Source organism: Centroberyx gerrardi, chromosome 22 (genome assembly GCF_048128805.1).
Source record: "Centroberyx gerrardi isolate f3 chromosome 22, fCenGer3.hap1.cur.20231027, whole genome shotgun sequence".
NCBI lineage: Eukaryota > Metazoa > Chordata > Actinopteri > Beryciformes > Berycidae > Centroberyx > Centroberyx gerrardi.
The window spans coordinates 20358054-20374428 of record NC_136018.1 but is presented as its reverse complement, the minus strand read 5'-3'; the positions used below and the strand labels follow the sequence as shown (position 1 = coordinate 20374428).

Here is a 16375-nt window from a genome sequence, read left to right as displayed (position 1 = left end):
TCTTACACTTACACATAAACGCTCGGCCATCTCTTTAGTCTCCTCCTTAACATGGTAATATTATGTCTCTTAATGGGAACAGGGGGCCCGGTGCCAAGAGTTCCTCCGGATAATTGGCTGCTTCCTCACCTGCTGACATCTCCCCCATTGACATTCTTACATTTTACATTTAAGGTGCTTCACTCTTCTTCCCCTCCTTTACCACCTCGCAACCCCTCCACCCCCCCTCACCTCACCACCCCCTGTCCTCTGTCTCTCAATACTTTGCTCTTTTTTTTTTTTTTTTTTTGAAATCTGATTTTACATTCTCCCTCGCCTCCTGGCCAATTTAATCCCCATGCTTCTCACCGTATCCGTGGATAATGGTCATTTCGATTGATGGTGGTGGATTTTTTTTTTTTTTTTGCGTAACATATAGAATAGTATTATACTTTTCGATTTGTAGTTTATACATCAGGGAAAATTAGCTTGGGGAAAATTAGGATTTTTTTTTTTTTTTGCATCCATGAGCTGATTTTAGGGAGTGTTTTTCAGCCTTTCATGGCCGTTGTCATCAAAACTTCACCTTTACTATGAAAAAGAAAAATACAGCAACATACTCATGATTGGGACATGGTTATGACTTCAGTATGACATATTTGATAACATTTAAACTGATTATTCAAATATTCCAGGGTTATTTTTTGCCCATGCCATCTCGTTTCCAGGGGCATTAGGTGAACTTTGCATTTGCTGCTGTGTATATTGTCTGTATAAGCCACTGAGACTTGGCAACCATAGCAATCATGCAACCTTGGCTGCTCCTTAAAATGATGATTTACATTACATCAGACTGAAGTGACTCTGAATGGCACAACATGAAAAAATAGACACGGAACCAGCTCTATCTACAGTATGTCTGGGTACAACACATCAAATTCATAATGAATATGCTGGCAAATGAAAAAGTGATTATTACCACGTTCCTACATATTTTGATTTGCAAATCTGCACATCTGTCCATCTTATCTCAGTCTGTAGAGTGAAATGAATCTGTGGAAGGTGTGTATTCTCTCAACACGTCTACATGCCTTTTCACTTCTCTACATACTGTACATACTGTATGTGTGGCTTCCAGACCTGTTAATGTGAATACTGCCACATTTCTGCACACCCTGTAGATATGCTATAATTGTTTTCACATATTGTCTTTCTCATTCTCTCATATTGCTCTCATGGTTATTTGTTACATATATATTGACATTTTTCATAATGCACGTATTTCACCTTGTCTTTCTGACTCAGTATGTTCTGTTCTGTTCCTGTTAATGCTGGAATCCAGACTGTTTTTGTACATTTTCATTCAAACATTGCTACTTACAGTAATATATTGGTGTGTTGGAATTGTCAGTTATGTATATTAATATAGCCCCGTTTTACTCTAATCTCATTTATATCATATTCTTCCTTGATGTAGGCTGTCCTATTACTATTTGCTCCTGCGACAACCAAATTTCCCCATGGGGAGCAATAAAGTTTCATCTAATCTAATCTAATGTAATCTAATCTAATCTGATCAATTGAAGAAAAGTTAATCAAATGTAATGCAATGTAATGTAATCTAATCTAATTGAAGCAAATTGAATCAAATCTAATTTATCTAATCTGATCTAATCTGATCTAATCTAATAATCTAATGTGATATAATCTGATCTAATCTAATCTGACCGATTGAAGAAAAGTGAATCAAATGTAATGTAATGTAATCTAATCTGATCTAATGTAATCTAATGTAATGTGATCTAATGTAATCTAATCTGATCTAATGTAATATAATGTGATCTAATCTAATCTAATCTAATCTGATCTAATCAAAGCAAAGTGAATCAAATCTAAAGTAATCTAATCTGGTCTAATGAAATCTAATCTAATCTAATCTAATAATCTAACGTAATATAATGTGATCTAATATAATCTGATCTAATCTAATCTACAAAGAGGATTGCGCCACTCAAATGAGCAAAATACAAGCCCTGTCCTTTTTTTGCAGGTTTGTCTTAATGAATATGTTTCTAGCAGAGCAAAATAAAATAGCAGGGTAAAATATTGGGAGGAGACTATGCAAACAGGTTAATTTGCACATCTAATGCAATTTACTGAAAGTCATTGCAGGAAAGGTATTTGCGTATGTAATATAATACATAGAAAGTGCACGTATTAATCAGACAGAAAATGCCAGAAGCCAAAATAATACAAACGACTCGAACAGTTAAGTCTTGCTGCCATTTGGAGCTTCCAGTGTGCAAAATTGCCTAGTGCAGCGTTAATGTTATCATGTGGAAAAAAGAGCTTTTATTTGATTTGGCTAGTCATAAGTCTTAGAAGGCTGTGGGGCCAAAATGCATTGGGCACAGCTTTTAACTTACAATTTTGACAAGCCTAAATAGAGTAAAAGCTTTTTAACAGATTTCAACAGATTAACAGATCTTTGTTTATCCAAAGTATACCCAACCCCACAAAAATACATAGTGTATGCTAAAGTGTTAGCATGGAGCACCGGAGCAGCCTATGATCAACTTTCTAGCTCATTGATTAAAAACTTGGGTGGGTGCATATGTGTGTGTGTGTGAGTGTGAGTGTTTGGGTGGGGGTGGGTGGGGGTGTTACACTGTAGACTTGATACCGCTGTGCGAGGTGTGGGTTTGGTGTGAAAGCAGTAGGATCCAATTTACCTTGATGGCCTCGGTTACTCATTCTCTCTGTTTTGATGGACAACGAACGCCAACCTAGCACCCTTGTTAGCAACCGTCCAACGTTTGCGCACTTGCGCACACACACACACATGCACACACTCACACCTTTCACCCATGCCACGGCGCCAGCTAATGTTCTCTCTCTGTCAAATCCTATTCCCCTGAGCAAGGTATATTCACCACCCCCCTTCTTCTATTTCTCGTTTCTCCCCAGCACCAGATCGCCACGCAGGACGAGGACCATGATTGACAGCCAGCCGAGCTGAGGAGACCTGTCACTCATCTTCCTATCAGCGTGTCAGAGGGCTATCTCCTTCTCGCCTTCCCCCTCTTCCTCCTCCTCCACCTCCTCCTCCTCCATCCTCCTCCCTCCCTCCATCCTCTCCTCTTATCTTCTCAACGGGCTGGTGACCTCGCCATCCCTTGAAGTTATCCACCACCGCAAGAAAAGGGGCCACCTGGAAGAGATAGACAGAGCAAAGGAAAACAAGAAGTCGCTCCTCGTCCGACCCTCGCTCCACCCGAACTGCTAAAGGGAGTCTGGCATGCTGCCTCTTCCCCTTCAGCAAAGGTGGAAACCAGTCGAGTGAGTTGTAGCAAGCCCGAGTAGAAGAGGTTCGTACACCTTCCTAAGGAGTTCCGGGTCCCTGAGAAGGAGCTGAGAGGGGACCAGTCATGCGTTTCCATTTGGCGTTGACGCTGCAGGCGCTGTGGACCGGCGTTTGCCAGGCGGCCATGCAGCACTACCCCGCAGCCTGGGGCCACTACGACGTCTGTAAGTCCCAGGTTTACACAGACGAAGGCCTGACCTGGGACTACATGGCCTGCCAGCCGGAGGCGGCAGATATGACCCAGTTCCTGAAGGTGTCTCTGGATCCCCCCAACATCACCTGTGGAGACCCTCCAGAGACCTACTGCGCCCTGGTGAGTTTCGCCCCACCCTGGACCCCCCCTGCCATATACAGTATATATACATACATACACTGACATACTTAAATAGTTTCATTCGAAAATGAAGGAAAAATCCACCCTTTGAAAAATTGTCAGCCAACCAAGCAAGCATTATGATGTTGAATAGCTATCGTCCACAGCTGCTACCTGCACTGTTTGGTGAAGACAGGACCTAAATATCTTTCTGATATCAGTTCAACCGTTTCCAAAACTGTTTTAATCTGACATCTTAACATGACATCATATGGCGAAATATCATATGGGAAAATTGTATGCTTGTTTGGGTCAACGTTGAACCTGCAAGTCATGTAAAGCTAAGATGTTGGACTTTGTGCATGTTGCTGTCCATCAAATGCTTGCTGGGTACTACAGCAAAGTGATTGCTGCCATTAAAAAATCACTGATGTTATCAGCTATTTTGAGCCCTTTACATATTTACTTTGGGTGAGCCAATTAAAACACATTAAAAACCTACCTGTGCAGTCGTTTAGGAATAATGTAGCAGAGTTCCGCATGTTGGAGAACTAGTTGGGTTTCTTAGCTGTTTCTATGTTTCTTCATGCGTCAATCAGCACTGTGCTGTCTGAGGCCCAGGGAAAGGCTTTACAAGTTGAACATTTGAAATAGCTGTAACACCTTATTGTCTTTGCGTACTTGTGCAGTATGTCCTGTATTTGAAGAGTTCTATTCCTAGAAGATATGCATCCATTTTGGGGATAAATCATTACCTGATGTTCATCATTTAATATCTCTAAAATATAGAGGATCCAGCTTGTTTTTCAACCCAGGAATCGAGTTACCTGCTGTCATCATTTCATTTAATTGTGTTTCTGTTTACCATTTTTTTCAAACGGTGGATGCCTCATTTTAGAAGGAAGCTCGTCATTTATAGGCATGAGTATGTCTTTGTACTTGGCTTGTTCTGACCAGAGAGCCGCGGCAAACACTTCTAAAGCCTGCGTGTCTCAGATAAGTTGGTGTGGTTGAAGAAATAGAAGTTTGCGTCCACTGGCATTATGTTCTGCTGTTTAGAGAGTTACTTCTGATTGTACACTGCAAACACTGTCTGGTGTGCTGTTTGGTGCGTAGAAAACCGTATGATGTGACTTTGAGTGAATTATTGCATTGATGGAGTAAACATGCAGTAGAGTGTATGAGAAAATTGCTGGAGCACTGACTGAATCTGCGAGATTCTTGTTTTTCTTGATTATGACGACACCTTTGGTGGTAAGCGGTCATTACTTTGGTGTTTTGCACTGAACCCAACATTATAAAGACACTCAGAATGCATCTAATAAACGATAGTGAGACCTACCAGTCCAAAAGAAAAAGAGACACATCTACAGCCCTCCTCATTGTCCCTTTTTCATTTTGGAGAGCTTTGTATCTTTGGATGTTCATTCTTTGGATGTAGTTTTGGCTTGCCTTTCCTCTGATCGGTTGTATTGATCGGTTTCTTTTTCCTTGGATTTTCTATTGAAGCAGTTTGAGTTTCTCTTTTCTTTGTCTGTTCAGCCATGGTGGCTATCACTGCTCATGCTAACTAGTTCTTCTTCTATTTATTCCATACATACCGCTGTAAAACCGCTTTTATAGGTTGAATCACTATTTTATGGTGTCAATTGCTGATAGAGAGTTGCCAAATGGACATTTATTTGTATGAAAAGTTGCAAATTATTACTTTAACCCTACAACTGAGGGCTAACACGCAATTCCTTCATGGTTTTGTTGATTCTTATCTGTGCTGTTATGACCAAATACACTTGACATTGCGGTGGCTTTTTTAAATAGCAAGGCAATTTTCCGTGTTTATTTGCAGGAAAATGCTTCGACACTATTATACACTATTTATTGTGGTAAAATTATGATGACTTATGAGTGCGATCCTTGACATTTTGTAAAGGATGAAAGGGGTTTAATAGGTAAACACCATAAAAAAGGCGATGATTGGTTAATTTTTGGGTTTGCCACTGCAAGATTTCCATGGCACTGTTGATTTAGGAAAATATCTCGCAATCATAAAAATCACGAATTCCTGGAGGAACTGAAAAATAAAATGAGAAAAAGATGCATATCAGGTCAAGTATTTAATTAGCAACCCGCCCTCCTACTTATTTGGGTCTTTTTCACTTTGAAACTCACAGCTGGTCGCCTCGGATTAACGCTAAATGATGAATCCATTTTGGGCCGCCGTGTGTTTCCAAGCCATCAAAGATTCTCTCAGAACAAATGCACTCCTCAACAGCTTCAAGAGCTCTTTAGATAAATAGTGAGATGTTCCAGGAAAAGTAGTTACTTGAGGAGTATAAATAGACAGTCGCCATCAGCAGAAAGTCAGCTGAGAGGAGCGAGGGAGCGAGGGGGAGAGAGGGAGAGGAATTAAGAAAATACAGATGACAGAGAGTGAGCCAAGGAGTGAGGGAGAGGAGAGAGAGAGAGAGAGGGGAGTAAGAGAGGCAGCAACAGTGGGAGAGAGAGAGACTCAGAGGACTATGTGCAAACCATACGGTGACTGAAGACCTAATATCTCCTGCATTGGAGAGGTGGGGGGGGGGGTGGGGGGGGGGGGGGGGGGGGGTGGGCTTCTGAAATGTGAATAATTCAATATGTTTTGTAGCTAATGTGTTTTATTCATAGGACACATTATTCAGCCCGACATCTCCCAGGCACTTTTGAAAAACGCTGACTCGCGTGATCGTCTGACTCCAAGGTTGGCTGAAGGGGTGCGTGTGTGTGTGTGTTGGTGGCGATGATAGGACGCCATTTCTGGGAGGTCATCGCCAAAATGGGGTCACCCTCCGCTCTCCCTCCGGGGCGGCCACCGCAACCTCTGATTGATCCGCGCTCGAGCCCAAAGTGTGTTCCTTATTGGCTTTGTGGGTAAATTGGACGATGTCTAAATCCCGGATGAACGGCGGTCATCCGTGTCTGATGCCGCTTTTCAGTGGAGCCGTTCTATTTCCGGACCGGCAGCGGGAAGCACAGTTGAAACCGAGTTTATTATTATGACTATTATTATTGTTATTGTTGCTAGCCTTTAACAGTCTGATAATTGAATTAGCGGGAGCGGCCGCCGCGCTGTCGCCCGCCTGTCTCCGGCTGCTCAATGTGATAGGAGTATTTCAATTAAACAGCCAGCGGTTAGCTCCCCCATAGCCATTTCCCCTCTGCACTGTACTGTACTGGTCACACAAATCACACACACATCAGTGAAATATGACCCCCACCGCTTCCCATACAGTCCAATCCTGCGCAATTGGTTTATGTTTACCCCCGGCAGTAACGCGGCTCCAAATCAACATCAGAGCAATTATCATTGATATTCCAGCTACTCCGGCTGCCAATACGCCGCTGCAGTGCCAATAGCGGTTTGCATCATCAGTATGATCATTGCAGATTCAGGGGCAATTATCATTAGGCCGTGTTATCGGAGAATTTCATCTCTCTGGTAATTGATTTTGCGCTCGTACAGGGCCGGCGTGTTTCAAAGCCTTCGCGTCTGCTTCCTGGAGGGCTGAAGGTAACGGACACCGAAGCCTGATGAGAGGAGAGAGAGAGAGAGAGAGAGAGAGAGAGAGAGAGATGCAGCAGCTTGAGGGCGTGGTGCTTATATGAGCATGATGATCTCAGGTTGCGGCCTTCATCCCAGGGTCATAGATAAAGGGAGACAGCATCTCACACACACACACACACACACACACACCCATACACACACACACACACACACATATATATAGACACACACACACACTCCCCTCTCCCCAGTAAAGACCTTTTATTCTGCTTCTAGCCCAGTGACCTTTTCGATAGCAATAAGCTGGCATTCGCTGAACTCTGGCACACGAATCTGCCATGATATGAGATTTCTCCGTCCCCTCTAGTTAGACTCTGACTGGCCTTTAACAGCCTGGACAGGTTTTGCAGAGTCTGAACCAGTTGGTGATTGAGTTTGGAAGGCGTTCAGGTGAGGCGTTTTTACTTCACGTCTGAGTTGTGAAATTTCGATTCATTTGTGTGCCGAATAAGCTCAAGCTATGTAACCGACTCGTCTAAAAATAACGCAGTGCCACAAAGAGACTCCATTGACATCTCTGTTATTGTGCATGCCAAGAACATCCAAACCCTTTGCAATCAAGATTATGACTTAATACATATCACATCATGGCAAGTGCAAATATACTGTATATTTATGCAGGTTATTTAGTAGGTTATTTAATGTTTCTATTGTTGACCAGTAAGTAGATGAAACTGACTCATTGTCTCATTGTTCCTATCCATAGTTCATATACTGTATAGATGGATTCTCAATGTTTTACTATTGCATTATCTCATTCATGCACATGACTATCTTGCATGACATGAAAACACAGAAGACGTCCCGCCCCTCTCGGTGTACTGCATAATTCATACTACATGCAAACCCCATGCTTCTGTGTGTGTGTGTGTACGGGTGTGCTTATGCATGCTCATGTGCAAGTATGTTTCTATTTGTGCCATCAATTTACAACCAGGAAATGCTGATGAATGCTGAAAGCCGACTCCCGGCAGGCCCGATGCATTTCATAGCCAATCAAATCTAAATGAGGAAACAAATGGGATTATTAAAAGGTGGTGCAGCACGTTCCTGTCTCCGGTTTAGCCCCAATGAGACATCATTAAAGCTACGCCGCGGTGAGGGAGGGTGGTTCACTAATGGTGTTGAGTCTTAATTATTGGGCTTATGAGGAAAGTAGCATGATGCTCTTCTTGCACCATGTAACAGGATTTATTGTAGAGAGGAAAGTGAACTTTGGCTTTGTCGGTTTGTCCCTTTGACAATATAGCCAGTAACGGCAGCCATGTTGGAGTCTGTGAATTTTTTTTCACCGTTTTTCACATTAAAATGACAGTATAGGATATATTCTTCATTATCAGTCTGTGTGTGTCTGGACCATGTGTGTTCATATCTCAACCCTGTTTGCCTGAAATTGTCTTTTTGGGCGTATATCATTTACTGTATAGGCATGGCCAATGGTGAGCTAGCGTGTGACTATCAAGGTGAAGCTAGTAGCCATAGAGCAGGGAAGTCATAGCAACAACAACAACAACAACGGAAAAAAGCAGCAAGAAAATAAAGAACATGAGGTTAAACATTCAAAAACAAAGTGAACATCGTTGTTTTTCCATCTGAAGGAGACGACACGGCCGAGAAGCGACACAGAGCTAGCTTGTATACTGCTAGACAGATGCTAGCTAGTTTGCTACGTAGCAAGCTAGCGGCGCTAGATGGAACTTCATCAGCTGAGGGGGGGAAAGTTTCTTTGAATGTTTTTTTTATATATATATAAATTTTTTTCATTTGTAACTGACAGTCAACAGTGAGTATCAAGAAGAAGAAGAGAGAAGTGTCAAAAGGAGGACGGGTGAAATGTAACACAAGTGGCAGATTGGAGCTCACAATAGTTTGAATGTTTAGGCCTACAATACAGTTTGCGCTTTCACCACCAACACTCATACTGGTAACTATTTTTTTGCTGTCTCCCAGACAACCGTGATTGCGCCCCAGGAGCCCATTCAAGCCTCAGCCAGGGCTTTTCTAGGTGCGTTAGCCAATAAATGCGAGTTGGGAGTGGAGTGGTCTCCCGTGGATTTGTATTGTGATATACAAATCTGACCTTTCCATACGCTGATCCTGATTAGAGGTTTCAGACACACAGAAAGCGTTTTAACTCCCCCCCAACACACACACACACACACACACACACACTCTCTTCACTGTGCTGCCTCTCAACAGGCTCCACACTGACATTTCCTTGAGAAACGAGTGCGCTGTCAGCAGCAATATGTCTCATTTCATATTGAAATGCTCAGTCAATGCGAGGGTTAGGAGGATGAGAGGGAGAGAAAAGAAAGAGCGGCTTTTTTCGCAGGGCTACAACATTGTGACGTTCCATCTCATAAACTCGTTTATTTTGGCTTTTTTTTTTTTCTTCTTCACGAGGGGGCGAGATTGCAAAAACAAGGCACAAAGGCGGCTTTTCGAAACTGCTGACGCGCTTTAAAAGAGGTCAGACTCCAGGAAAATATTAGCATTTTAACAGCATTGAAAAGCTAATTACTCATTCAATGGAACTGTTTAACATCAGAGGAGTAAGTCGACTTGATCCATTTATGTGTGTTTTCTTTCATCTTTGCCATATCCCAAACCAAATCAAGGATCTATTGAAGCGCTCGATGGAGGCGGAGGGTCTGGATCACAACAAACTAAGAAGCGAAGACGTGTGTAATTCCCAAATTCTAGCAACACTGGTCATTGTGCGTACCAAACACAGCTACGATGTGGAGCGATAGCATCTCATTTCTGCATAATTCACCAACAGGCCAACCGTTTGAGATTTCATTGAATTTATCACACATGATCTTAATCTGTGCTCAAGGGCATTTTGTCTCTTTTATGTGATTTAATTAGCCCAGCCAACCCCCAACAAACAAACTATGTCAATCTGAAGTTGAGCTAGCAAACAAGGTACGCTAATGCTTTATTGGAATGCCCGTCAACAGATAATATATGCTTTATCTCACTGCTGTCAAATGAAACTCTGTGCCTCCAGTTTCAGTTATTTTAATGTTTTTACTCGATTTGAAGGATTTCACTGTCCTTTATGGGCAATTTTCATGATCCTAGAACCCATAAAACCCATTCAGAATGCATTGTAGCTATACCGTCACATACAGTAGCTGTGACGATGTGAACTTTAAATTTACTTAAGAAAAAGAAATGCACAAAAATTGTAGTTCCATGTTTTGTTTTGTTTTTCCCAACAACATTGACATATGTGTTAATCCCTCCTAGAAACAAAAAGATGATCCCGATCTATGAAAACATATGTGCTGTCCCCCTAACTAGGAATTGGCCTGAATCATTGATTATTAAACAGAAAGCTGCATAATTGACTCTTTTACAGGCTTTCAAATTTTAAAAAAATTTGTTCAATTACACATATGTTTTTCATGGAGGAATTAAAAGTCATACCCATTGTCCACAAATGTAAATGTTTGAGTTTATTTGAATTTCTTTTAGCCCATCAGGCTAGTCTTCAATATTAACTGATTAGACTCCCTAAAACCCTTATTGTACCGAGTTCGGTCTAAGCAGTGACACTGAACACTGTACTCATACCTAATAGTCCAATATACACAGCCTGTTTCAAAAGTACCTATACTTTTTTATATACATTATTAATACTCACTGTATTATTAAATATTTTTCCTGTCTTCAGGTGCACTTCAGGTCACGGCTGGAAATTTGACAATTGAGCAGACATGAATAACTAAACATTTGGCTGTAAAACGGACTAAAAGATGAGAATCTGGTCCCAGTCATTAGTCCTAACCACCATCTTTGGCCATAGCTGCCTTTTTTCCCCCAAGTAGCCCTAATCCTAACCCAGTAGCATGATAAACTTTCATGTTGTAGTCTGATACATTCTCCTGAAATACTACCAGTGCAGTGATACAGGGTCAGATATTGTCTAGCACAGCATCGTGCTGCAGACTGACAGTCAGACTGCATCTATCTGAAGGTTATACACGCCGAGGTCACAGTGGGATCCTCCTCATATTCTCTCCGGCCCATGCCTCCGCCATAAAGTTTGCATGAGCGCCGGGTACCGTCTGGATTTTTATATCGTTTCATTATTTCCTCCCAGCGCTCGTTCTTCCAGGTCTTCCAGCGCCCCACATAAACATACTTATCAGCCCGCCCAGGCCAGCCCATTAGACAGGTGATGGCAGAAATTCCCACAGTTCCTGTTTTGGGGCATGTTGTGGCCCAGCCATGTATGGGACCACCATCTCTAGCCTTACTGAATCAGAGAGGTGTGTGTATGTGAGCGTGTGTGTACAAGCGTCTGTGTGAGTGTGTGTGTACAGTGGCAAGACGGCATACTAGAGAAACATTCCTCCTTGCATAGTCTTACATACTTTTATATATCATCATTCTGTGATGTTCAAGGCCTTCCAGGAGTTATTTTGTGATGAAGTGTTGTAATTTACTTTTTTGGTGTATCCACTTTCCCTCCTGCCTCGTCTACTTCTACTGATTTCCTACATTTCCCAGAATGCCTTTAGACAAACCCCAGAGGATTTTGATCACCGCATTTCTTTAAGTGTGATCAAGTTGCTCATGTGTAGTTGGTGATGCAGCTCATGTTGTTCTGTTAGATTTTTGTTATTTCTGCTTGAAATGTCACATTAACTGGATTATTAGTGGAGTCACGTTATTGAATCATGTAAATGGCTTAATTACACACTTAATTACACTTAATGTGTGTGTGTGTGTGTGTGTGTGTGTGTGTGTGCGGGGGGGGGTAATTGTATGTGCAGTAGGTGCTTTAGTCATGTTTCATTGCTTTTACCTTGTTTTTATATTTTAATTGGTTGTCCTCATCATCATCATCGTCATCACCATTGTGATCACCACTGTCTTCATCATCTTCACTATCATCATCGTCATCATCACCACCATCATCACCATCACCTCATCATCACCCACATCATCATCACCATCATCATCGCCACCACCACCACCACCACCACCACCACCATCATCGTCATCATCATGTGATGTTGTGTGATTGTAGTATTAATGGGAAGAAGCTTATAAAAAAGGAAAAAACCTGTAAGAAATCTTCACTCCCAGGGAGGAAAGTTGGCGAGGAGTTGGTGAGAAGTTGGTATGCAGACAACATCAGGTGTAGCGCTGTGATGTTATGTTGTGTGTGACTCGTCTATCTGGGCTCCATCAAGGCGTTCAGCGTTGCCTCGCCGTTTACTCTGCCACAACAAGATAACAGTGGGCCTCCTTGACTCCAGCCTCCCACCGGGCTCTCTGGGATTTTTTTTTTTTTCAAAGTTTTGAGCAGCATATTTTTGCCTTTGCCATAATCTAAGGGAAGAGGTGAGCGTAGAGAAGCTGAAGAGTGGAAATTTTCATTGTTTTTTTGCGACACAATATGTTTGAATGTCAATTTAATCCATTTATTAAGGGCTAAAGTCTCATTTTGGGAAACAAAAACATGCTCTTTTCCTTTTATTCAGCTTTGCTTTCTGGATACTGAAATAATGAATTCCCAGAAACTAAGAATTAAAGTTGAGGAATGAATGCTCAGATTTAGCTTTGAAATATTAAGTGTCTGCAAGGCTCTTGCTATTGACTACAAGTCACCCCCAAAAAATCACATTGTCTCACTGTTAAATGCCCACTGCACTCATCCAATTGGATTCTTAGCCCCATGCATAATATGAACGAACCATTCACAGTTTGATTCCTATGACACAGGAATATTTTTTTCCCCCCCGTGTATTTTATTTGACGAAGGCCTTTTTTTTCTCTTCTTTCATTACACTGTGGGCTCCAAATCCCTCTTGTGGTAATGGGGGCTTTTGTTGCATTTCACAGTTCATCACTCGTGGAAAATTATGGTCTGGACCCCCCCCCCCCCCCCCCCCACACACACACACACACACGCACACACACACACACACACACACACACTTCTCTGTGCATGGGGCTCCAAGAATAGATGGAAATACAGTAGTGCTATGGGATCCATTGACTTTTAATTGCTCTGCGAACCTCTGGGGCGGATTTCCCCTCAGAGCGCACTTGGTTGAGCAGTGACTTTCACAATACCCCCCCACACACACACACACACACACACACACCCCCACTGAGAAAAACACACACACACACACACACACATTCTCACATACAGACATATACTCTTGGAGCTGTAAGCGTGGCATGCGGCGGCATTCATATTTAGAAGGCACTCACCGTTTCCATCTATTTGTGTCGGGGATTCTCATGTTAATTGCAGCAGATAAGTGGGAACGGTTTTGAATGGGAGCAACACCCAGTGATCCCATCCCTCATTTCTACCCGTGGCGGGCGGTCAGACACACTCTTTCCCTCCTCTACTCAGCATTTCAAAGCAGCGGGGCCTCCCGTCCGTTATCAGCACGAGAAATACCTTTTGGAGTGACTGGAGTGTGTACGTGCGTGCGTCTGTTTCTGTTTGTGTCTACGGCTTCGTTCACACTCCACTCTCAACACTCAATGCTCCATTCCGAATCGGTCCTCGTATCTGATTTTTTTTTTGCATGACTGTTCATATCTATTCTAGGATGTAACCCATATCCGATACCAATATAAACTGACACTGATGTGTGTGCAGAGTACCGATTACAAGAGACGTCACATCTGTTTTTGTACCTGTTTCTCCTGCTTGTTTCAACACATTTCAGTTACAGTATGCTCCTTTGAGTTTTGACTGAATTGAGGTTTCTGTTTCGCTTGTTTTCCATTGTTGTGTCTTGTTGTCCTCCATGCTAACGCTGCACAGCCAAGCTGCCAAAATCATGACAAATGTCCCAAGTGAATGACGTAAGAATTCCTTATTGTCATGGCAACGCTGACAAATTTTGATTTGAGTGTTCAAATACTAGTATAATATAATAATAGTCGCTTCCATCTGATTTTGTAGCACAAATGCATATCGTCCAGATCGGAATTGACAAAATGCGTGCAGCTGTTAGAAAACATCAGATCTGTGTCACATGTGAGGGGGGAAAAAAAAATCTGAGTTTGCACACTGTGCTGCAGTGTGAAGGCAGCCTGTGTGTGAGAGCTAATGCAGGGTGAAAGATTAATGAGTGTGTGTGGTTCCTGGATGTCAAAACAACTCCATTTGCAAAGGAGAGAGGCAGAGAAAAACAGCCAGGTCACTTTGCCCAAGTGAAGGAAAGATCCCATCGATAAACAAATTGATTGCTTTTAACCGGCCGGCGGTGTGCGACCTGCCGCCGAGCGCCGCCGACCAATTTCTGCAAGCGAGTACAAAAAAAGTACAGCAAACAAACAATGAAGACCCAGGCTATATTTCCCCCTTTTGAGACGCTGTTTGCTCAAAGCGTTAATGAGCGCTCGTTTAATGGAGGAAAAGTAAGAGCAGCTATTTTAAGTGGAAGTCACTTTCACAGCAGCCGAGGAAGTTTTATGTGTTTTTTTTTTGTTTTTTTTTCTTCCCCTGCTCCGGGTCTCTCCGGCTTTCTTCTGAGGAGCGCTGCTCACCTCTCAGACAGCTTTGAGGCCTGCTCTGTCTTCCTCGGCCTTGTCGGTGAGAGAGAAATGTGAGGCCGCGTGCTTCACCCTGACAGGCTTCGGGAGAAAAAAAAAAAGACTCCTGGATTACCTTGATTGACAGCTCCAAAACCCTAAGATCTGTTGTGTCTGGCCCACACTGAGCACGGGGCAAACTCCGAATCAATAGCAACGCTATCAGTGATGGAAATTGAATGCTGAATACTGAACGCTGAGTACCCCCTCATGAACTGCATAAGAGCATTTTCCGCTGCTCGTCTCAGGTATTTTTTTTCTCCCCCCCTCCCCCTGGCAGATGCGAGTAGCCGCAGCTAAAGAGAAGTGTAAAGTTTACGAGGAGGCGCGCCTTTTTTCGGAGTGGCAAAAATAGAACGATGGGAGATGACAGGGCAGAGATAGAGTCGTCTTCAAAGTACAGAGCGTGAGCCGTCTTTTAAAGCGGTATTGCACCCCTGAACGTTTTCATTTCCCATTACGCTCACCTTGATGTGACGATGTGAGAAGTCGTCTTTTTGACATTAGCTGCCCCTTGAATGTGTATATACACCACCTGTCATTTTTCTAACTCTTGTTTGATAGCTGCAAACAGGCCAGATTACCAGTTCAAAAAGATGACAACACAGAAAAAACATGTTCATAGCATCTATACCTACCTGCTTTAGTGTATATATGTGTGTAACATGGCATTTTTAGATGGACAAAAGTGCAAGACACATCAAACACTGTTGTCTAACTGTCTTACACAGGGATATGCATGCCAAAAAACGACTGAAGCATCAATTGAAGCACAGTCCCTGAGATTTCCAGCCATGCAAAGTTTTGGGAGAGCGATTAAAATGGCTGCCGCTCCCTTTGTGCACCGTCCTACTCACGGCTGAGTTGCTTTGTAAGCTAGCATCTGTCCCGCAGAGGGAACCGGAATGGTCAGTGCCGAAGACGAAGGCCCGGAAAATGTGCTTGCTTAATTAAAGAAGGGAAAGAACCAGGGCAGCTATTTACACGTAATTCTGACATAAATCTGCAGTTATCGCACTGGAGAGACTGTCCTCTGCCCAATTTAGGAGGGACCCAAGAGCCTTGCCTTAATAAGCAATCCTCCTGATTAAGCCGAGAGGAGAGTTACAGTCTCTTTCTGTGCGAGAGAGAGTGGGGGGAAAAGGACAAGAAAAGCTGAATTTAACTGGAGGGGAGGTAGTTAGCAAAGTGCCGCCATGGATATTGAGATGGTTAGCATTTTATTAACCCGAGTCAGGACAGACAGAGTAATCGGTAAATTGGGTGTAGACTTGCAGTGTCTGCAGGACTTTGGCCTAAGGGTGCTAAGAGATAGACGCTTGGCATTTCAACCTCTCCATCTCTCACGCCATCCGCCACGGCTACACTGTCTGCCTCAGTCCATCGCTCCCCTAATTAGCGTTTTGTTTTATTTCTTATGGCTGCCTAACTAGTTTTCAGTCGTTCTGGCAGGATTTACTGTCTGGAATGACAGGGGAGCATTAAAAAAAACGTCTCTCCCGCAAGGTACCAGGCACTTGTCAAACAACCATGA

General features: G+C 42.8%; 1 protein-coding gene across 5 annotated transcripts in view; it reads left to right on the top strand.

Moving 5' to 3' along the window:
• Positions 1 to 3407: 3407 nt before the first annotated feature.
• ntng1a (netrin g1a) overlaps positions 3408 to 16375 on the top strand; it is a 95557-nt gene continuing 82589 nt past the window's right edge. For 3 of the 5 annotated variants that reach the window (XM_078291278.1, XM_078291281.1, XM_071904174.2), the window contains exon 1: positions 3408 to 3656. In XM_078291278.1, coding sequence (XP_078147404.1) covers positions 3408 to 3656 — 249 coding nt within the window. The remainder of the gene's footprint in view (positions 3657 to 16375) is intronic. The other 2 variants (XM_078291279.1, XM_078291280.1) reach the window with 1 other exon arrangement.